This window comes from Salmo salar, chromosome ssa25 (assembly GCF_905237065.1).
Source record: "Salmo salar chromosome ssa25, Ssal_v3.1, whole genome shotgun sequence".
Classification (NCBI taxonomy): Eukaryota; Metazoa; Chordata; class Actinopteri; order Salmoniformes; family Salmonidae; genus Salmo; species Salmo salar.
Genome location: NC_059466.1, coordinates 5,283,468 through 5,307,639, shown reverse-complemented (window position 1 = coordinate 5,307,639; position 24,172 = coordinate 5,283,468). Strand labels below are relative to the sequence as shown.

Sequence of the window (24,172 nt, the reverse complement as noted above, 5' to 3'; positions counted from 1 at the left end):
GGTAGATAATGCGGTCGGCATTTGATTGTGAGGAATTCTAAGTCAGGTGAACAAAATGACTTGAGTTCCTGTATGTTGTTATGATCACACCACGTCTCGTTAATCATAGGCATACACCCCCATCCTTCTTCTTACCAGAGAGATGCTTGTTTCTGTCGGCGCGATGCGTGAAGAAACCAGGTGGCTGTATCGACTCAGATAGCATGTCTCGAGTGAGCCATGTTTCCGTGAAACAAAGAACGTTACAGTCTCGGATGTCTCTCTGGAATGCTACCCTTGCTCGGATTTCGTCTACCTTGTGGTCAAGAGACTTGACATTGACGAGTAGTATGCTCGGGAGCGGTGTGCGATGTGCCCGTTTACGGAGCCTGACCAGAAGACCGCTCCGTCTGCCCCTTCTTCTACGGCGTCGTTGTTTTTGGTCGCCTGCTGGGATCCGATCCATTATCCTGGGTGGTGGGCCAAACAGAGGATCCACTTCGGGAAAGTCGTATTTCTGGTCGTAATGTTGGTGAGTTGACGTTGATGTTCACTCCTTTAGAGTTCTACTGCGAGTGGTTGTGATAGATGTAAGCTAAGCTTCTATGAGCAAGTAACTTTAATGGAGTATGAGATGTGGGTGTCACACCCTGATCTGTTTCACCTGTCCTTGTGATTGTCTCCACCCCCTCCAGGTGTCGCTGATTTTTCCCAGTGTATTTATCTCTGTGTTTCCTGTCTCTCTGTGCCAGTTCATCTTGTATGTTTCCAAGTCAACCAGCGGTTTTCCTGTTCTCCTGCTTTTTGCATTTCTCCTATTTCTAGTCCTCACAGTTTTGACCCTTGCCTGTTTCTGGACTTTGTACCCGCCTGCCTGACCATTCTGCCTGCCTTGACCACGAGCCTGTCTGCCACTCTGTACCTCCTGGACTCTGATCTGGTTTTGACCTTTTGCCTGTCCACGACCATTCTCTTGCCTACTCCTTTTGGATTAATAAACATAGTAAGACTCCAACCATATGCCTCCTGTGTCTGCATCTGGGCCTCGCCTTGGGTCATGATAGTGGGATCACAGAGTTTCTCCAAAGCCAGTGATTGTCACACCATGTTATCATACTCCGTCAAAGGCAAACAATGCATCGCATTTACACTAAAGGGAGTTTAGTTTTTTGGAGGGAGATATCTCTGTACAAACAACTTTTCTTCCTAATTAATGTTGCGTGGTACAGTTTATTGGAAGGTAATCAAATATTAAAGTCTGGCAAAGATACTGATAAAATAGGTAAGACGTGTGTGTGTGTGTGTGTGCATATTATGTTATAAACAGTTTTCCATAAACAAGGTCTAAATCATGTTTGATGCACTCCACACACACACACACACACACACACACACACACACACACGGGTTTGCTCTGAGTTTGGAGACATGCCATGAGAATAAATGACGTACAAAGATTTGGGACATCTGGGATAGGTGACAAGAGTGGGTGCTTTGCTTTGGTTTATGATGTACCTACAAATTCAATGCCAATGGAAAGAAAGGGCTGTGCTAACTTTAGCCACTGTTTCAATAGATCCCAAGCCAAAACACACTGCTATTGTGCATCACTCTACATATGACTTGAGTGAGTTCACAGTTGTATGGAGGTGGACCATATAGCTAGCACTTTGCTCTAAGTAGCTGTCATAAAACCTATACTGTCATTTGAAAATGGCTGTAAAAGAGCATGGCAAATAACACTGCCATGAGGATGCCATGGGAGGACATGGCAGATTAGGACAACAATCATGACACTTCTGACAACTGGGATTCACTGTGCCAAAATGTTGGTGAGCTTACTTTGTATTCCATATCTTTGCATGTCTATGGTACAAATCAAGTGTGTGTGTTCAGTGTGTGTATAATACGTGTGTGTTTTAGTAAAGGCACTACAATGGACTATTGTGGTGAGTTTGCTGGCCATACCTGTGTGAGCAGAATGCTATCGAAGAGCAGCTGCGTCTCGGACTGGTCCTTGGTGATATCAGCGTTGGCGTTCATACCAAAAATCTCAGGAGACGGATTCAGAGGCAGAGCCTTGGTGTAGTCTATGTAACTGTTATACTTCAGAAGGTGGGGAGGGGGGAGATTGGTGACATTTAGAATAATGACTATGTAAATTAAAGTTCATGAATAAAATATGGGGTTTGGAAAATGCCAAATAAAATTGTGCATATATTATAATTGTTCTCACAAATAAATGAAATGGCACGATTGGCAGTGGCCGCCGTGTCTCGTTAATGACTTTTTAAAGGTACCTCCAAAAGTGAACTTTGCTTGAACAAGTTAATGTACTACTTAAATCACCTCAACTGACTTTCTTGACTTCTCGGTCTCTTCACGTCTGTAGTTTGCCAAAGCTAGACCATTTAAAGTGTAGTTCTATAGTATTTATGATGCCTTCATGTTGACTGTTCCTCATTCTCACTTCATAATCTTTGTTCATTAACAAATATCATTTTTATTTATTTTACCTTTATTTAACTAGGCAAAACAGTTAAGAACAAATTCTTATTTTCAATAACGGCCTAGGAACAGTGGGTTAACTGCCTGGTTCAGGAGCAGATTTTTACCTTGTCAACTCGGGGATTTGATCTTGCAACCTTTCGGTTACTAGTCCAACGCTCTAACCACTAGGCTACCTGCTGCCCCAATGGACAAATATCATATTTAATAAGGGAAGACAAAATATATCATGAATACGTAACTGAAATGAATGAATACGTAATGTGTCTTCGCATTATGTTAAGTGGGAGCAATGTAAATGTTTCATGCACAGATGGGCATTAATAATACATATGAACATGCCTGTGTCGATTAATCCCAGGGTTATATTCGATCTTTCTCGGATCTTAAAGGTACAGTTCACCTCTACTTCAGGGATCTCCAACACTATTCCTGGATGCTACCCTCATGTAGGTTTTCATTCCAACCCTAGTTGTAACTAACCTGATTCAGATTATCAACCAGTTAATTATTACACAGGAAGCGGCGCAGGTCCTAATCCAGGCACGTGTCATATCCCGTCTGGATTACTGCAACTCGCTGTTGGCGGGGCTCCCTGCCTGTGCCATTAAAGCCCTACAACTCATCCAGAACGCAGCAGCCCGTCTGGTGTTCAACCTTACCAAGTTCTCTCACGTCACCCCGCTCCTCCGCACACTCAACTGGCTTCCAGTTGAAGCTCGCATCTGCTACAAGACCATGGTGCTTGCCTACGGAGCTGTGAGGGGAACGGCACCTCCGTACCTTCAGGCTCTGATCAGTCCCTACACCCAAAGAAGGGCACTGCGTTCATCCACCTCTGGCCTGCTCGCCTCCCTACCTCTGCGGAAGCACAGTTCCCACTCAGCCCAGTCAAAACTGTTCACTGCTCTGGCACCCCAATGGTGGAACAAGCTCCCTCACGACGTCAGGACAGCGGAGTCAATCACCACCTTCCGGAGACACTTGAAGCCCCACCTCTTTAAGGAATACCTGGGTTAGGATTAAGTAATCCTTCTAACCCTCCCCCCCAAAATATATAGATGTACTATTGTAAAGTGGTTGTTCCACTGGATATCATAAGGTGAATGCACCAATTTGTAAGTCGCTCTGGATAAGAGCGTCTGCTAAATGACGTAAATGTAAAATTAGAATCAGGTGCACTAGATTACAGTTGGAAAACAAACAGGACGGTAGCTCTCCAGGAACAGGGTTGGAGAACCCTGCTCTACTTTGAAGTAAATGTTTTGATATTGGGGTGGAACATCCCTTTAGTTTCAACCATAGAATAAACAGCTTTGCGATTTAGGTGAACAGTCCATTTCATTTGACCAGGGCTCCCTCGAGAAAGTGATTCCCGATCTCAATGGGACTCACCTGGATAAATAAAGGATAAACTAGAAAAGGACATTTCCCAAAGAAAATGTGACGTTTAAAACTTAAAATGTTTTGGAGCTAGAGCGATTGGAATAATGGGAATAATAACTATGTGGGATTTTTTGTGTTATTGCTTTCACAAAGCACACAAATACATTTCAACCATATGAGAAGTTGTTCCTTACGTCTCCCTCTGGTGGTGAGTAATACAGGCCGCTGTTGTCAAACTTGTAGTCTGGGTCTTGAATCTGGGGGGTGTAGAAGATCGTCAGGATGGTGCGCAGCGTCCGCCGGTCCCAGTCATCCGTCACGCGGCCACCGTAGTTACATTCACCAGTCATGTAGTGGATGGCTTCAAAGGGCACTTCCTGTGTAGGGTGGGCAGAGGGAGTCATGAGCTGTCTGAAATTTAACCATATTCCCTATTGAATATGCACTACTTTTGACCAGTGCCCACAAAGGGACAAAAGCTGAGCTCTATATATATGGAATAGGGTGCCATTTCGGATGCTAACATGCATTCACATTTAGATATGGGTCAGTGTCAACTCAATGCAGTGTGTTTGAAGGTATTTAAAGAAGCACTGCCTTTCAAGAATGCAAATAGATGTGTAGTTGAATTATTCAAATTCAGTCCCTCAATGACAACATCTCCTTTCAGCTGGTGACAAAACAGCAATTTTTTAATAAGTGATATAGTTGCACAAGTGACAGTAGAGGTCGAATAGAACTTTACCGTTTCGGAGAAATGTAAAGGTAGACAGGGGGAAACCACTGTCCATGGCATTGTGGATGAAAATTTCCCCTGCAAATGTTGCAGGTGGCTCTTTGGTTATGAGGGAAAATGTCAGCATATTCAAAGATGCCTTTTGATCAGTTTCTTCACAACTTGTTTTGTAGGAAGGGGGTTGAGAAGGGCAACGGCGTACTTTCTGTGGTTTTTAAATGTCAAGGGGGTTTTGAATCGGGCTGATGAAAGAGACTCGAGTGCAGAAAAAGCACTTGTAAATGTCAGTTGGTACCCACATGTACACTTACTGTAGATCATATTGGAACGAGTGAGAGAACGAGCCTTACTCTAAAATTGATGATTTATTTTTTTTTCCCCCTCATCAATCTACACAAAATACCCCATAATGAAAAGCAAAAATAGTTTTTTTGATTTATTTAGCCCCCCAAAAAAGGAAATATCACATTTACATAAGTATTCAGACCCTTTCCTCAGTACTTTGTTGAAGCAACTTTGGCAGCGATTACAGCTTAGAGTCTTCTTGGGTATGACGCTACAAGTATGGCACACCTGTATTTGGGGATTTTCTCCCATTCTTCTCTGCAGATCCTCTCAAGCTCTGTCAGGTTGGATAGGGAGCGTCACTGCACAGCCACTTACAGGTCTCTCCAGAGATGTTAGATAGGGTTCAAGTCCGCGCTCTGGCTGGGCCACTCAAGGATATTCAGAGACTTTTCCCAAAGCCACTCCTGCGTTGTCTTGGCTGTGTGCCTGCCTCAACACAACTCTGTTTTGGAGCTCAACATTTTTTGGGGGGAATAAAATCAAATTTGATTTGTCACATGCAACGAATACAATAGGTGTACCCTTACAGTGAAATGCTTACTTGCAAGCCCTTAACGAACAAAGTGTTACGAAAGTATTTACTAAATAAACTGAAGTAAACAATGAATGAATAAAAATAAGAAAATAGAAAAATAACAAATAATTTAAAAGAAACAATAAAAGTAACAAGGATATATACAGGGGGTATCGGTACAGAGTCAATGTGTGGGGGCACAGGTTAGTCAAGGTAATTGAGGTAATATGGACATTGGTAGAGGTAAAGTGACTATGCATAGATAATAAACAGAGAATAGCAGCAGCGTAAAAACGCAAATAGTCCGGGTAGCCATTTGGCTAGCAGTTCAGGAGTCTTATGGCTTGGGGGTAGAAGCTGTTAAGAAGCCTTTTGGACCTAGACTTGGAGCTCCGGTACCGCTTGCCGTGCGGTAACAGAGAGAACAGTCTATGACTAGGGTGGCTGGAGTCTTTGACAATTTCTTGGGCCTTCTTCTGACACCGCCTGGTATAGAGGTCCTGGATGGCAGGAAGCTTGGCCCCGGTGATGTACTGGGCTGTATGCACTACCCTCTGTAGTGCCTTGCGGTCGGAGGCCAAGCAGGTGCCATACCAGGCGGTGATGCAACTAGTCAGGATGCTCTCGATGGTGCAGTTGTACAACTTTTTGAGGATCTGAGGACCGACGCCGAATCATTTCAGTCTCCTGAGCGGGAATAGGCATTGTCGTTCCCTCTTCAAGACTGTCTTGGTGTGTTTGGACCGTTTGTTGGTGATGTGGACAACAAGGAACTTGAAGCTCTCAACCTTCTGCCCAGTCGATGAGAATGGGGACATGCTCGGCCCTCCTTTTCCTGTAGTCCACGATCATTTCCTTTGTCTTGATCACGTTGAGGGAGAGGTTGCACCACAATGTCTGGTCTCTGGCCTCCTCCCTATAGGCTGTCTCATTGTTGTCGGTGATCAGGCCCACCACTGTTGTGTTGTCGGCAAACTTAATGATTGTGTTGGAGTCATGTTTTGCCATGCAGTCATGGGTGAACAGGGAGTACAGGAGGGGACTGAGCATGCACCCCTGAGGGGCCCCCATGTTGAGGATCAGCGTGGCAGATGTGTTGTTACTCTTACCACCTGGGGGCGGCCCATCAGGCAGTCAAGGATCCAGTTGCAGAGGGAGGTGTTTAGTCCCAGGGTCCTTCGCTTAGTGATGAGCTTTGAGAGCACTATGGTGTTGAATCCTAAGCTGTAGTTAATGAATAGCATTCTCAAGTAGGTGTTAATTTTGTCCAGGTGAGAAAGGGCAGTGTGGAGTGCAATAGAGATTGCGTCATCTGTGGATCTGTTGGGGCGGTATGCAAAATGGCATGGGTCTAGGGTTTCTGGGATAATGGTGTTCTTTTGAGCCATGACCAGCCTTTCAAAGCACTTCATGGCTACGGACGTGAGTGCTACGGGTCGGTAGTCATTTAGGCAGGTTACCTTGGTGTTCTTGGGCACAGGGACTATGGTGGTCTGTTTGAAACATGTTATTACAGACTCAGTCAGGGACAGGTTGAAAATGTCAGTGAAGACACTTGCCAGTTGCTCAGCGTATGCTCGGAGTACACGTCCTGGTAATCCGTCTGGCCTTTTGGCCTTGTGAATGTTGACCTGTTTAAAGGTCTTACTCACATCGGCTACGGAGAGCGTGATCACGCAGTCGTCCGAAACAGCTGGTGATCTCATGCAGGCTTCAGTGTTGCTTGCCTCGAAGCACGCATAAGTTATTTCGCTCGTCAGGTAGGCTCGTGTCACTGGGCAGCTCGCAGCTGTGCTTAATTTTGTAGTCCATAGTAGTTTGCAAGCCCTGCCACATCCGACGAGTGTCAGAGCCAGTGTAGTAGGATTCAATCTTAGTCCTGTATTGACGCTTTGCCCATTTGATGGTTCATCGGAGGGCATAGCGGGATTTCTTATAAGCGTCCGGGTTAGAGTCCCGCTCCTTGAAAGCGGCAGCTCTACCCTTTAGCTCAGTGCGGATGTTTCCTGTAATCCATGGCTTCTGGTTGGGGTATGAATATACGGTCTCTGTGGGGATGACGTCATCGATGCACTTATTGATGAAGTCAGTGACTGATGTGGTGTACTCGGAAGAACTCCCGGAACATATTCCAGACTGTTCTAGCAAAACAGTCCGGTAGCTTAAAATCTGCATCATCTGATCACTTCCGTATTGAGTGAGTCACTGGTATTTCCTGCTTTAGCTTTTGCTTGTAAGCAGGAATCAGGAGGATAGAGATATGGTCAGATTTCCCAAATGGAGGGCGAGGGAGAGCTTTGTATGCCTCTCTGTGTGTGGAGTAAAGGTTGTCTAGAGTTTTTTTTCACTCTGGTTGCACATGTACCATGCTGGTAAAAATAAGGTCAAACTGATTTAAGTTTCCCTGCATTAAAGTCCCCGGCCACTAGAAGCGCCGCCTCTGGATGAGCATTTTCATGTTTGCTTATGGCCTTATACAGCTCGTTGAGTGCGGTCTTAGTGCCAGCATCGGTTTGTGGTGGTAAATAGACAGCTCTGAAAAATATAGATGTAAAATCTCTTGGTAGATAGTGTGGTCTACAGCTTATCATGAGGCACTCAGGCGAGCAAAACCTTGAGACTTCATTAATATTAGATTTTGTGCACCAGCTGTTACTGACAAATATACACAGACCATGACCCCTTTTATTATTCGGAGGCAGCTGTTCCCTCTTGCTGATGCATGGAAAACCCAGCCAGCTGTATGTTATCCATGTCGCCGTCAGGCACGACTCGTGAAACATAAGATATTGCAGTTTATAATGTCTCGTTGGTAGGATAGTCTTGACCGGAACTCATCCAGTTAATTATCCAATGATTGCACGTTGGCTAATAGGACTGATGGTAGAAGCGGTCACCCACTCGCTGTCGGATTCTTACAAGGCACTCTGACCTACAACCCCTATATTTCCGTGGTGCACTCCATCAACAGCAGGTGCATTTCAAGAGCGGCAAATTTGAATCCAAATAAATGTCAAAATTCAAATTTTTCAAACATACAACTATTTTACACCCTTTGAAAGATAAACATCTCCTTAATCTAACCACGTTTTACGATTTCAAAAAGGTTTTACGGCGAAAGCATAAATTTAGAGTATGTTAGGACAGTACATTTACAAGAGTTGTGTGTAATGTTTTGTCAATTCAAAGACAGGGTCACCAAAACCATAAAACCAGCTAAAATGATGCACTAACCTTTTACAATCTCCATCAGATGACACTCCTAGGACATTATGTTAGACAATGCATGCATTTTTAGTTCTATCAAGTTCATATTTATATCCAAAAACAGCGTTTTACTATGGCATTGATGTTGAGGAAATCGTTTCCCTCCAATAACCGGCAGTCAAGTCAGCACCACAAATTAAATAATTAAAATTAGAAAACATTGGTAAAATATTATATTGTCATTTAAAGAATTATAGATTTACATCTCTTGAACGCAATCAACTTGCCAGATTTAAAAATAACCTTACTGGGAAAATCACACTTTGCAATAATCTGAGCACTGCGCCCAGGAAAATACGCGTTGCGATACAGACTAGACGTCATGTTGGGGAGATCTAAAATCGAAAATACTATGTAAATAATCCATTACCTTTGATTCTCTTCATCAGATGTCACTTCCAGGTATCACAGGTCCATAACGAATGTAGTTTTGTTCAAAAAAGCTCATCATTTATGTCCAAAAATCTCCGTCTTGTTAGCACATGATCTAAGCCAGCCGGACTTCTCGTCATGAACGAGGGGAAAAAATATATTTATGTTCGTTCAAACATGTCAAACGTTGTATAGCATAAATCATTAGGGCCTTTTTAACCAGAACATGAATAATATTCAAGGTGGACGAATGCATTCTCTTTTATAACGTATTGGAACGAGGGTACCCAACATGAACTCGCGCGCCAGGTGTCTAATGGGCCATCATCGTTCCATGGCTCTTGTTCGGTCAGATCTCCCTCCAGAAGACTCAAAACACTTTGTAAAGGCTGGTGACATCTAGTGGAAGCAATAGGAAGTGCCAAAATATTCCTCAGCCCCTGTGTTTTTCAATGGCATAGGTTTAAAGGTAATACAACACATCAGGTATCCACTTCCTGTCAGAAAATGTCTCAGGGTTTTGCCTGCCAAATGAGTTCTGTTATACTCACAGACACCATTCAAACAGTTTTAGAAACTTTAGAGTGTTTTCTATCCATATACAATAAGTATATGCATATTCTAGTTACTGGGTAGGATTAGTAACCAGATTCAATCGGGTACATTTTTTTATCCAGCCGTGCAAATACTGCCCCCTAGCACTAACAGGTTAAATAAAAAAAATCTTTGTTCAGTACGAGGTGAGCAATCACTGTTCTGATAGGCAGAAGCTCTTTTTGGTCATAAGAAATGGTGGCAGAAACATTATGTACAAAATAAGTTACAAATAAGGTGAAAAAACTCAATAGCACAACACAATAGCAGAATTGGTTAGGAGTCCGTAAAACGGCAGCCATCTCCGGCACCACTCTTCCTCTACGGACAATTCCGTCGACCTCATGGCTTGGTTTTTGCTCTGACATGCACTGTCAACTGTGGGACCTTATATAGATAGGTGTGTGTCATGTCCAATCAATTGAATTTACCACAGGTGGACGCCAATCAAATTGTAGAAACACCTCAAGGATGATCAATGGAAACAGGATGCACCTGAGCTCAATTTCAAGTCTCGTAGCAAAGGGTCTGAATACTTAATTAAATAAGGTATTATATAAGCTAAAAACCTATTTTCACTTTGTCATTATCGGGTATTGCGTGTAGATTGCAATTATATATATATTTTTATACATTTTACAATAAGGCTGTAACGTAACAAAATGTGGAAAAAGTCAAGGGGTCTGAATCATTTACAAAGACACTGTATAGGGAATAGTAGTGACGTAGTCGAGTCACTAAACCTCGAGTCCGTGTCGAGTCCCAAGTCCTCCTGTGCTCCAGTCCGAGTCAACATCCGAGTCCCCAATGGTCGAGTCATAATTCCCTATTGCTGAAGTCCGAGTCCCAGTGCTCGAGTCTGAGTCACAGGGTCCATATTAACTCAAAATGTAGTTATTTACCCAGTCAGATTTAGTGTAGTGGCAAGAGGAATTATTTAGTCAATATGGTTTATGAATGTAAAATGCAGACGGCTAATGCACGATACAAAGAACAAAATGTAGCACAGGTAATACGGGTCATACCTTTGAATGGTTAGGGCTAGAAACAAGCTGTTTCTTCGTAGAAAAGAAAGAGACGTGTCAGAACCTGGCTATGGAATGCAATTGGGAAAGTGGGAGGGTTGAGCAAGACAACGTATTTAAAGACAGCCTACTTTTCTATACTCAAGGGGAAGAGAGACAAACATAGCTATACTGTTGTTTTACTAGTAAACTCAATGCTATTGTTTTTAATTTAGTAAAGCAGTTTGTGTTTCTTAACCAGGAAAAGGGTAGCTAAACTAAAGGCTGGTGACTGGTTAGCTACGGGAAACAAAAGCGGCGCCTTCACGACATGTATGATCAAAGGCGGAGCCGGAGCGCAGCCAGCCTGCATGTCTGCCCACACTCATCGCTTGTTGCCCCGCAGCTCACCAGCTGATGTAGGCTGTGTGTGTGAGAATCCGAGTCCAAGTCCGTGTCACCAATGGTCGAGAAGGCGAATATGAGTCCAAGTCACTAATGCTCAAGTCTAAGTCGAGTCACAAATCATGAAAACTGGGACTCGAGTCTGAGTCCTGGACACGAGTACTAGAACACTGGGGAATAGGGTGCCATTTGGGAAGCAGCCAATAATGTATATGACAGACAGCGAGACAAGAATCACAACCCACATATTAGGTTGACACTGACTATTTAATGTTGTTGACACTGACTTTTTCCACAAATATTGTGCATTTTATCAGAATCTCCCCCAAATATTCAAATGGGTTGAGATCTGGTGACTGAGACGGCCATGGCATATGGTTTACGTCATTTTCATGCTCATCAAACCATTCAATGATCACTGCCATCCTATGGGGACATAGCCATGGTAGCTAAAACAATGGCCTGCCAGGCATTTTTAAACAATGAACTCAAGCATGATGGGATGTTAATTGCTTAATTAACTCAGGAACCACACCTGTGTGGAAGCACCTGCTTCCAATATACTTTGTATCCATTGTTTTAGCAGTGACCTGTAGCCGGGGTCAATATGTTTTCAAAATGGACGTCCAGAACTACAACAGGGAACTAACCAATATTTTAAAAAGTCATAAAAACACATGCAAGGGGGTCAGCTTGATACATTTTTGCACTTTCACAATAGAGGACAGTTGTTAAACGTATTGCTAAATTCAATTAGTATAAATAATAAATTAGGGCCAATAACACAAAAGTATGTGTGTGTGCATAGCACACGTGTGCATAGCACACGTGTGCATGTGTGTGCATTTTTATTTGGAGTCATGAAACTCTGGAAGTGTGTGTGTGTGTTTGTGTGGTGTATGTAGTGTATAGTATGTACCTCATACTGCTCCAGGAACATATGGAGCTGCTGGACAGAGATCCTCAGGTCGGTCTCATTGAACTCATACGGAATGTTCCAGCCCATGGGACCAAACTTCTTCCTCTCCTGGATCAACGCGTGGAAGAAGCACAGGCCATACAGCAGCCTCTTAAACACACCCTGTGATAGACACACAAACACACACACACATTTAGTCCACCATCTTACAAAGAGTGTAAAAGATGTACAAACACCTGAGACACACAAACGTTACGACCATTATGTATTCCTTAAAATGGATCTACCCACATTTATAACAGCCGCGGTACCATTATTGATTGAAACATCTCGGGCGGTTAATGAAAAATATTTCTATATCATTTTAGATTTAGAGGGACAATCTGACATACAAATATGTACTGTAGATATATGTATACACATAGGCAGACAGACACATCCACAGGCAGACACACACACCGGCTTGCTGCTGCTGGAGAAGAACTCGGGGTCGGAGATGGGGTCCATGAGGAAGGAGCGGGCGATGTTGGCGCGGAGGCCTTTTGGTGCCTCATTGGTCATCTTCACCCCGTTCTGAAGCACTGCCACAGGGAAGGTGGGCGAGGGGTAGCTGGTCAGCCACAGACGGAAGTCTGGATGGGTGGTGTCAGGGTTCAGCTCCTAACAGAGGCACACAGGGTAGAGACATTGGGGTATACCAACAGACAAATGTTTATCAGCGTATTATACCCCTTATTCTGTGAAGGTATTATTGGGGACTCTGACTTAAAGAGGCAATCAGCAGTTGCTACATCCATTTTTGGATAGATGTACCCATTGATTCTTGAAGAATATAACTTAGAAAATGCCTCATGAGCTTAGTTCAACAGTCATACCCCATCAAAGCCCAAAATATAAGCTTGTTTTACTCCACTGTTTGTAAACAAAGTAAATGTAAACAAACTATTTAGCCTCAAACATGGTTAAAGTTAAACTTAGAAAAAAAATAACCACCTCTATAACTTCCTTCATACTGCATGCAGAAACATAAAAATGATATCCACGAGTTCATCTGACTCTGCGTAAGTAGAAAAACAGAACACATAATCTCACTGTATCCCTTTAGGATTGTTTCCCCCCGAAAAAAGCACACACAAAAAAACATGAATGATCAGGGACTGATGATCAGGAACTGATTCCGATCTGGGACACCAAATGAGTGAAACTACAAGGTAGAAAAGACAACCAGAATTGTTTTGACATTCCAGGACCAAAGTTGCCAGTAGCACCAGTAGTAGTAAACCATTGTATTTGGTGAGTATCCCCCATTTTGATATTTCACAATCTAGTGAAGTTTCAAGTTTTATTAGTTGTATGTACACATGGTATACACCGTCCAACAAAATGCTCACTTGAAGGTTCCTTCACGACAATGCAACAGCAAAAATAAATATAAGAATATGAACGTAAAGTAAATGGCTCAGTAGAATAGAATAAACATTTAACCTGTTAGGGCTAGGGGGCAGTATTGACACGGCTGGATAAAAAACATACCCGATTTAATCTGGTTACCACTCCTACCCAGTAACTAGAATATGCATATACTTATTACATATGGATAGAAAACACCCTAAATTTTCTAAAACTGTTTGAATGGTGTCTGTGAGTATAACAGAACTCAAATGGCAGGTCAAAACCTGAGAGATTCCTTTACAGGAAGTGGCCTGTCTGACCATTTCTTGAACTTCTTTTCCATCTCTATCATTTACTAAGGATCTCTGCTCTAACGTGACACTTCCCACGTCGTCCATAGGCGCTCAGAGCCCGGGAAAAAACAGAATGTCGTCATTCCAGCCCCAGGCTGAAACACATTATCGCCTTTCTCAAGTGGCCGATCAAGGGACACTGGGCTTAGGCGCGTGACCCGACCGCCCCCGCCTTTGGGATTTTTTGCTCTGTTTGCCGAAAAGGAGATTCCCTGTCGGAATATTATCGCTTTTCTACGAGAAAAATGTCGTAAAAATTGATTTTAAACAGCGGTTGACATGCTTCGAAGTACGTTAATGGAATATTTAGAATTTTATTGTCACGAATTGCGCCATGCGCGCGACACTTCTTTACTATTTCGGATAGTGTCTGGAACGCACGAACAAAACGCCGCTATTCGGATATAACGATGGATTATTTTGGACCAAACCAACATTTGTTATTGAAGTAGCAGTCCTGGGTGTGCATTCTGACGAAGACAACAAAAGGTAATCAAACTTTTATAATAGTAAATATGATTATGGTGAGTGCTAAACTTGCCGGGTGTCTAAATAGCGAGCCCGTGATGCCTGGGCTATGTACTTAGAATATTGCAAAATGTGCTTTCACCAAAAAGCTATTTTAAAATCGGACATATCGAGTGCATAGAGGAGGTCTGTATCTATAATTCTTAAAATAATTGTTATGCTTTTTGTGAACGTTTATCGTGAGTAATTTAGTAAAATGTTAGCGAATTCCCCAGAAGTTTGCGGGGGGTATGCTAGTTCTGAACGTCACATGCTAATGTAAAAAGCTGGTTTTTGATATAAATATGAACTTGATTGAACAAAACATGCATGTATTGTATAACATAATGTCCTAGGGTTGTCATCTGATGAAGATCATCAAAGGTGAGTGCTGCATTTAGCTGTCTTCTGGGTTTTGGTGACATTATATGCTGGCTTGAAAAATGGGTGTCTGATTATTTCTGGCTTGGTACTCTGCTGACATAATCTAATGTTTTGCTTTCGCTGTAAAGCCTTTTTGAAATCGGACAGTGTGGTTAGATTAACGAGAGTCTTGTCTTTAAATAGCTGTAAAATAGTCATATGTTTGAGAAATTTAAGTAAGCGTCCCACCTAGCCCATAGAGGTTAAGCATGATTATAATACAGGAAGCTACAATTTATATTCCAAGTGTTTAAATTGTGCAGTATTTAGCAATAACAATAAGAGTCTGGTAGCAGCAGTTGTAATGTGTTTGAAGCATGAATGTATTTGTGTGTGGGTGTATGAGTGCATGTCTTTTTTTTCATTACCCCTTTTTCTCCCTAATTTGGTGGTATCCAATTGGTAGTTACAGTCTTGTCTCGTCGCTGCAACTCCCGTACGGACTCGGAAGAGGTGAAGGTCGAGAGCCACGCTTCCTCCGAAACACAACCCAACCATGCCGCACTGCTTCTTGACACAATGCCCACTTAACCCGGAAGCCAGCCGCACCAATGTGTTGCAGAAAACACCGTGCACCTGGCGACCGTGTTAGCGTGCACTACACCTGGCCCACCACAAGAGTTACTAGTGCGTGATGGGACAAGGACATCCCTGCCGGCTAAACCCTCCCCTTTACCCAGACGACCCTGGGCCAATTGTGCGCCAATTGTGCACAGCTAGCACTGCACCACTCGGGAGGCCCTGTGAGTGCATGTCTGTGTGGGTGTGTGCATGTGTGCTAAGGAGCGGAGAGTCAGTGCAGGTTGTCAGTTCAGTTCAAGTGTTCAGCAGTCTGATGGCTTGTAGATAGAAACTGTCTCTGAGCCTGTTGGTATCAGACCTCATGCTCTGATATCGCCTGCCCGACGGTAAGGGAGTGAACAGCTCGTAGCTTGGGTGTATGGGGTCCTTGATGATGCTAAGGGCTTTCTTAAGGCACTGTTTTGAGTAGATTTTCATGATCCCAGTGATGTACTGAGCCGTCTTCACCACCTACGGGAGGGCCTTGCGGTCGTGGATAGAGCAATTTTCTTACCAGAAAATGATGCAACCGGTCAGGACACTCTCGACGGTGTAGCGGTAGTATTTGACGAGGACTGGGGGTGACATGCCGAATTTCCTTTGCTGCCTTAGGAAGTAGATACGTTGATGCGCCTTCTTGACAAATGTGGTGGTGTTGTTGGTCCATGTCAAGTCCTCTGTGACATGGATGCCGAGGAACTTAAAACTGCTGACTCTGTTTACTGCAGTCCTGTTGGTGTGGCTCGGGTAATGTTCCCTCCTGGAGTCAATAGTCAAATCCTTTGTTTAACTGACGTTGAGGGAGAGGTTGTTGTCCTGGCACCACAATGCCAGTTCACTTACCTCCTCCCTATAGGCTGACTCATCGTTGTTGGTTATCAGGCCTACAACTGTGGTGTCGTCAGCAAACTTGATGATGGAGTTGGTGTCGTGCAAAGCCACGCAATCGTGGGGGAACAGGGAGTACAGCAGAGAGCTGAGGACACACCCCTGGGGGGCCCCTGTGTTAAGAGTCAGTGTGGAGTCAGCTCCTCCGCTCTCTCCACTGGCTTCCAGTTGAAGCTCGCATCCGCTACAAGACCATGGTGATTGCCTACGGAGCTGTGAAGGGAACGGCACCTCCATACCTTCAGGCTCTGATCAGGCCCTACACCCAAACAAGGGCACTGCGTTCATCCACCACTGGCCTGCTGGCCCCCCTACCTCTGAGGAAGCACAGTTCCCGCTCAGCCCAGTCAAAACTGTTCGCTGCTCTGGCACCCCAATGGTGGAACAAGCTCCCTCACGACGCCAGGACAGCGGAGTCAATCACCACCTTCCGGAGACACCTGAAACCCCACCTCTTTAAGGAATACCTAGGATAGGATAAAGTAATCCTTCTAACCCCCCCTTAAAAGATTTAGATGCACTATTGTAAAGTGGTTGTTCCACTGGATATCATAAGGTGAATGCACCATTTTGTAAGTCGCTCTGGATAAGAGCGTCTGCTAAATGACTTAAATGTAAATGTAAATGTAAAATGTAATGTGTTGTTGTCAATCCTCACAGCCTGCTACATCCCATCAGGAAGTCCAGGATCCAGTTGCAGAGGATGGTGTCTAGACCCTTGGCTCTGAGCTTGGGGTTGAGCTTGGAAGGAACAATAGTGTTGAATGCTAAAATGTATGTTAGGGCCGGCTCTAGCCTTTTGGGGGCCCTAAGCGAGATTTGGTTGGGCTACCCAATTTTCGGGCTACCAAAGAGGAAATGCCAGCATTACAGAGGCGGGGGGAAGGGGTGGATCCTGGTGAGATTAAGACGAAGGGAAAACCGGTCATTATTTGAATTTTGCAGCAAAACCGTATTTATTTTCAAATATTAGTTTGGTGATCCCTTTCCGTAATACCCAAGACTACTTCGCTTTCAAATGTCAGCATGTCGAAGAAACAGAAGGCCAAAATCATGACTTTGAGAAAACCCGGCCTACGAGACCCATTTTTATCACCGACCCCCTCCCGAGTCTGCGGGACGGAGAATAGCATTTTACCTAGGGGTGCAGCTCTACCTGGTGGCGCTGAAATGAACATTCGAGGCCATCAAGCTACTACGCTCTGAGATAGCTGAAAATGAAAACAGAGGTAGTTGCCACGATTAAGGCCCGAATACAAGAGGTTTCTGATACTTTAAAAGCAGATTTAACTATCCTGCGAAATGAGACAGCGCCAGGCATCACATCACTCAAAACAACAGAGTTACACACGATGACGATTGCACCACTGGAGACCTCCGCTACCAGTGTATCCGACCTGACTACCTCCCTGAAGGCTGACGTAAAACGCCTGACTGCGGATGTGAAAAAGGTACAGGAGAGCTGTGTGAGTTTAGAGGGATTTTCTTGCCGCAATAGCCTGAGACTGGTATCGATCCCAGAGTCAGCGGAAATGCCTCGCGGATTTCATCTCCGGGCTGCTGAAGGATGTTCTCGGCCATGGATGAGAAGCCCCTAATTGATTGTGCCCACCGGGCACTGCGTCCAAAGCCCCTGGACGGTGAGAGGCCCCGTGACCTCATTCTTCGAGTGCACTTCTTCCATGAGAAAGAAGATGGAGATTCTCCCACGAGCCCGCAATACCACTCTGAGCTTTCAAGTACAGAGCTACCAGGACATATCCCCCACTGTGTCCAGGCAGCGCGCATCTTTCGAGCAGGCCAAACAACTACTACGGTACCATCCAGGTGTGAAGTACGGACTGCGATTCCCGGCCAGTGTATGACTTTCTCATGATGGAAAAGACTACACCATTGATTATCCAGAGGGGGGTATGGCTCACATTCAACGCCACATCAAGAAGTCTTGAACTTGCTCATAGATCAGCAACTGTTGCTTGCTAACTGTGGATAGTAAGTAAGTAGCCCACCTGTGGTATAACTATCTTTAGTTATAACTGTACTATTCCTGTATAGTTCGGGAGTTGGTGAACCCAATCAAGCTTATATGATGTGATCGAATGTTTTGGTCATCCAGCGTGCTTGCCTTAAAAGCATTCAGTCATTTTTATTTCCTTTTATTAATGGTTTATGTAATTCCTTTGTTTCAATGCCATCTCATTGACCTATTGAGTTTGTTTACATATTGTCTCAATGACCCCCCAAAAAATTTGGATATTTGTTTACCACATCCATTTGTCTCGACCCAGTAAACATGAAATGTTCCGAGTTTTTGGGGAGTCTTCACTTCGATGTTGAATGTTTTTAACGTAATTTAATTCCAGCAAACTTTCAACATTGCACAGACATAGTTTTGTGGTCTTGACTGCACATTGCCAAACTTTTTTTGGGTCGTTTCAGTAAGATTTACTTACTTCAAATGAGAGGTTTTGGCTGAGCGTCTTGATACATTTTCTCTCTCAATACCTGTTATAAGACTGGGAATATAATTTTATACATGTGGTGCTTTCCTAATTTTATTTGCACATGGGATTCACTTTTTATTTTTTCCTCTCTTCTATTTGCTGCTTGATTCACTAACACAGAACACTAGTTTAAAGGGCGGGACTGTGGGTTTGGGTTTAACACCACAATCTCACAGATATACTGTGTGAAAAAAACATTTAAAAAACAGTTCTATTTAGGCTTACACCTCATTTGGGCAGGTACAGTGAGGGAAAAAAGTATTTGATCCCCTGCTGATTTTGTATGTTTGCCCATTGACAAAGAAAGGATCAGTCTATAATTGTAATGGTAGGTTTATTTGAACAGTGAGAGACAGAATAACAACAAACAAATCCAGAAAAACACATGTCAAAAATGTTAAATTGATTTGCATTTTAATGAGGGAAATAAGTATTTGACCCCCTCTCAATCAGAAAGATTTATTGCTCCCAGGTGTCTTTTATACAGGTAACGAGCTGAGATTAGGAGCACACTCTTAAAGGGAGTGCTCCTAATCTCAGTTTTTTACTTGTATAAAAGACACCTGTCCACAGAAGCAATCAATCAATAAGATTCCAAACTCTCCACCATGGCCAAGACCAAAGAGCTCTCCAAGGATGTCAGGGACAAGATTGTAGATCTACAAAGGCTGGAATGGGCTACGAGACCATCGCCAAGCAGCTTGGTGAGAAGGTGACAATAGTTGGTGCGATTATTCTCAAATGGAAGAAACACAAAAGAACTGTCAATCTCCCTCGGCCTGGGGATCCATGCAAGATCTCACCTCGTGGAGTTGCAATGATCATGAGAACGGTGAGGAATCAGCCCAGAACTACACGGGAGGACCTTGTCAATGATCTCAAGGCAGCTGGGACCATGGTCACCAAGAAAACAATTGGTAACACGCTACGCCGTGAAGAACTGAAATCCTGCAGCGCCCGCAAGGTCCCCCTGCTCAAGAAAGCACGTATACATGCCCGTCTGAAGTTTCCAAATGAACATCTGAATGATTCAGAGGACAACTGGGTGAAAGTGTTGTGGTCAGATGAGACCAAAATGGAGCTCTTTGGCATCAACTCAACTCGCCGTGTTTGGAGGAGGAGAAATGCTGCCTATGACCCCAAGAACACAATCCCCACCGTCAAACATGGAGTTGGAAACATTATGCTTTGGGGGTGTTTTTCTGCTAAGGGGACAGGACAACTTCACCGCATCAAAGGGACAATGGACGGGGCCATGTACTGTCAAATCTTGGGTGAGAACCTCCTTCCCTCAGCCAGGGCATTGAAAATGGGTCGTGGATGGGTATTCCAGCATGACAATGACCCAAAACGGCCAAGGCAACAAAGGAGTGGCTCAAGAAGAAGCACATTAAGGTCCTGGAGTGGCCTAGCCAGTCTCCAGACCTTAATCCCATAGAAAATCTGTGGAGGGAGCTGAAGGTTCAAGTTGCCAAACGTCAGCCTTGAAACCCTAATGACTTGGAGAAGATCTGCAAAGAGGAGTGGGACAAAATCCCTCTTGAGATGTGTGCAAACCTGGTGGCCAACAACAAGAAACGTCTCACCTCTGTGATCGCCAACAAGGGTTTTGCCACCAAGTACTAAGTCATGTTTTGCAGAGGGGTCAAATACTTATTTCCCTCATTAAAATGCAAATCATTTTATAGCGTTTTTCTGGATTTTTTTGTTGTTATTCTGTCTCTCACTGTTCAAATAAACCTACCATTAAAATTATAGACTGATCATTTCTTTGTCAGTGGGCAAACGTACAAAATCAGCAGGGGATCAAATACTTTTCCCCCCTCACTGTATTGTCTGGGGTGGGGGGAGGAAGGAGGTTGAATTGTTCAGTTCTAATGACACTCTAACGTTCCTTTTACCATACTTTTTCCAAGAAACTCAGCAAAAAAGAAACGTCCATTTTTCAAGACCCTATCTTTCAAAGATAATTCGTAAAAATACAAATAACTTCTCAGATCTTCATTGTAAAGGGTTTAAACACTGTTCCCCATGCTTGTTCAATGAACCATAAACAATTAATTAATGAACATGCACCTGTGGAACGGTCCTTAAGACACTAAAAGCTTACAGACGGTAGGCAATTAAGGTTACAGTTATGACAACTTAGGACACTAAAGAGGCATTTCTACTGACTCTGAAAAACACCAAAAGAAAGATGCCCAGGGTCCCTGCTCATCTGCGTGAACGTGCCTTAGGCATGCTCCAAGGAGGCATGAGGACTGCAGATGTGGCCAGGGCAATAAATTGAAATGTCCATACTGTGAGACGTCCAGGACAGCACTACAGGGAGACAGGACGGACAGCTGATCATCCTCACAGTGGCAGACTATGTGTAACAACACCTGCACACGATCGGTACATCCGAACATCACACCTGCGGGACCGGTACAGGATGGCAACAACAACTGCCCGAGTTACACCAGGAACGCACAATCCTTCCATCAGTGTACAGACTGTCCGCAATAGGCTGAGAGAGGCTGGACTGAGGGCTTGAAGGCCTGTTGTAAGGCAAGTCCTCACCAGACATCACCGGCAACAATGTCACCTATGGGTACAAACCCACCGTCGCTGGACCAGACAGGACTGGCAAAAAAGTGCTCTTCACTGATGAGTCGCGGTTTTGTCTCACCAGTGGTGATGGTCGGATTCACGTTTATCGTCGAAGGAATGAGCATTACACCGAGGCCTGTACTCTGGAGCGGGATCGATTTGGTGGTGGAGGGTCCGTCATGGTCTGGGGCGGTGTGTCACAGCATCATCAGACTGAGCTTGTAGTCACTGCAGGCAATCTCAACGCTGTGCGTTACAGGGAAGACATTCTCCTCCCTCATGTGGTACCCTTCCTGCAGGCTCACCTTGACATGACCCTCCAGCATGGCAATGCCACCAGCCATACTGCTCGTTCTGTGTGTGATTTCCTGCAAGACAGGAATGTCAGTGTTCTGCCATGGCCAGCGAAGAGCCCGGATCTCAATCCCATTGAGCACGTCTGGGACCTGTTGGAACGGAGGGTGAGGGCTAGGGCCATTCCCCCAAGAAATGTCCGGGAACATGCAGGTGCCTTGATGGAAGAGTGGGGAAACATCTCACAGCAAGAACTGGCAAATCTGGTGCAGTCCATGAGGAGGAGATGCACTGCAGTACTTAATGCAGCTGGTGGCCACAACAGATACTGACTGTTACTTTTGATTTTGACCCCCCCTTTGTTCAGGGGCACATTGTTCCATTTCTGTAAGTCACAAGTCTATGGAACTTGTTCAGTTTATGTCTCAGCTGTTGAATCTTATGTTATTTACACATGTTAAGTTTGCTGAAAATAAACGCAGTTGACAGTGAGAGAACATTTATTTTTTTGCTGAGTTTATCTTACACAGTACATTATCACTCTGAGACAAGTTATCCTGGGGCTTTTGGGGATTCATTGCTTTTCCACTCTATGCTCCAATGACAAGGTTGTACAACGGGAATGCTCAGGGTGGCCAAAATAATACCATGAAGTACATTTCATGGAACATCAAAGGAACTAACAACCCTGTGAAATGTAAGAGGGCGCTGACACATTTAAAGGGTTTGAATGCAAATTTTGCATTTCTACATAAGACTCACTTGAGGACTGGTGAGTTAATCAACTCTTTCATAGTAAATCAAGAGGTGCTGCCATTTTGGTTGATAAATCTACTCCTTTTATAGCTTCTGAGGTTATTCCTGATCTTAAGGGACGTCATAGCAACTGTTAAACTGTTTTCTATCCCTCTTGTTTTGACTAGTGTTTATGCTCCCAATTGCGATGATTCAAGTTCCATTTCTACCTTTATCTGCTATACCCAATTTAGATTCCCATTCGTTGATTTTAGGGGGTGATTTCAACTGTACAATATCGGCAGTTCTTGACAAGTCCTCACTACAGGCACTTCTAAATGTGCCCTACTTGTTCAATATTTTCTTCAGAAACATGCTATGTGTGAGGCCTGGCATTTCCTCCACCCTACAGATAGACAGTATTCTTTTTTTCTAATTTTCATCAAACATACTCCCGCATTGATTACTTATTTTTGGACAAAAAACCTCTGCCTAACCTTCAGAGGTACTTATGAGAGTATTGTTATTTCTGACCATTCACCATTGGTGCTTGAGCTAGTTTCCCCAGCAACCTATGTGTTATCAATGGCGTCTTAACTCCATTTTACTCTCAGAGAAGTAGTGTGTCAATTTCATTTCTAGAAATTAATTCAACCCCAGCTATGTTCCGCACTTCCATATGGGAGTCCCTCAAAGCATACCTACGTGGCCAAATTATTTATTATACAGCCAACAAAAACAAAGCTTGCGCTCAGTGGCTTTGAGGCCTGAGCGAAGCCATTGCTACATTGAATGAGAAGTATGCTACAGATCCCTCCTCTGATCTATATAAAGAACGCCAGCTACTCCAATCTGAATTTGACGAGATCTCTACCAGAGAAACTAAACAATTATTCTAACGAGCTTGATACAGAGTGTATGAGCAAGGCGACAAGCCCAGTAAACTCCTTGCACATCAGATCCGTAAATCTGAGGCCTCACGTTTAATCCCACAAATAAGTACCCTGTCTGGTGCTACCACAGTTCTATATAAACATTAACATTTTACATTTAAGTCATTTAGCAGACGCTCTTATCCAGAGCGACTTACAAATTGGTGCATTCACCTTATGATATCCAGTGGAACAACCACTTTACAATAAATAGTGCATCTACATCTTTTAAGGGGGGGGGTTTAGAAGGATTACTTTATCCTATCCTAGGTATTCCTTAAAGAGGTGGGGTTTCAGGTGTCTCCGGAAGGTGGTGATTGACTCCGCTGTCCTGGCGTCGTGAGGGAGCTTGTTCCACCATTGGGGTGCCATAAAGAGATCATTTCAAATCAAATTGTATTGGTCACATACACATATTTAGCAGATGTTACTGCGGGTGTAGCGAAATGCTTGTAAACTATTTTACTCTGAGCTATACACCTCTAAACCGCAAGATCCTTTGCTGACTGATTCGTTCTTCGATGGTCTGAATATGGCTTCAATTGATACAGAATCCCATGATGGTTAAGAAGAAGAATTTACACCTAAGGAGATTACAACTACAGTGTTTGCAATGAAAAGTGGTAAATCACCAGGTCCGGACGGTTTCCCAAACAGATTTTACAGAACGTTTTCCGGTCTGCTTTGCCCATTCCTGTCTCAAATATTTACATTGCGCCTTAATACATCAAAGCTACCGCCTAGTCTTTATCAAGCTTCAATTTCATTGCTATTAAAGAAAAACAAGGATCCCCTGGAATGTGGATCTTATCACCCAATCTCGCTTTTAAACTGTGATTAAAAAATCCTAGCCAAGCTCTTAGCCATCCGTATGGAAGGCTCGCACCACCAAGTAATACACTCTGACCAGACTGGCTTACTGAGAAATAGTCATTCATTTTTCAATATTAGATGCCTTA

The 24,172-nt window shown here is 43.8% G+C and overlaps 1 protein-coding gene across 1 annotated transcript in view; it reads right to left on the bottom strand.

The window, feature by feature from the left end:
• The window catches only part of dnah7 (dynein, axonemal, heavy chain 7), a 278,292-nt gene that overhangs the window by 49,147 nt on the left and 204,973 nt on the right, over positions 1–24,172 (bottom strand). Inside the window, 4 exon segments of the mRNA XM_045707381.1 lie at positions 1,948–2,085; positions 4,068–4,250; positions 12,033–12,194; positions 12,492–12,692. Coding sequence (XP_045563337.1) covers positions 1,948–2,085; positions 4,068–4,250; positions 12,033–12,194; positions 12,492–12,692 — 684 coding nt within the window.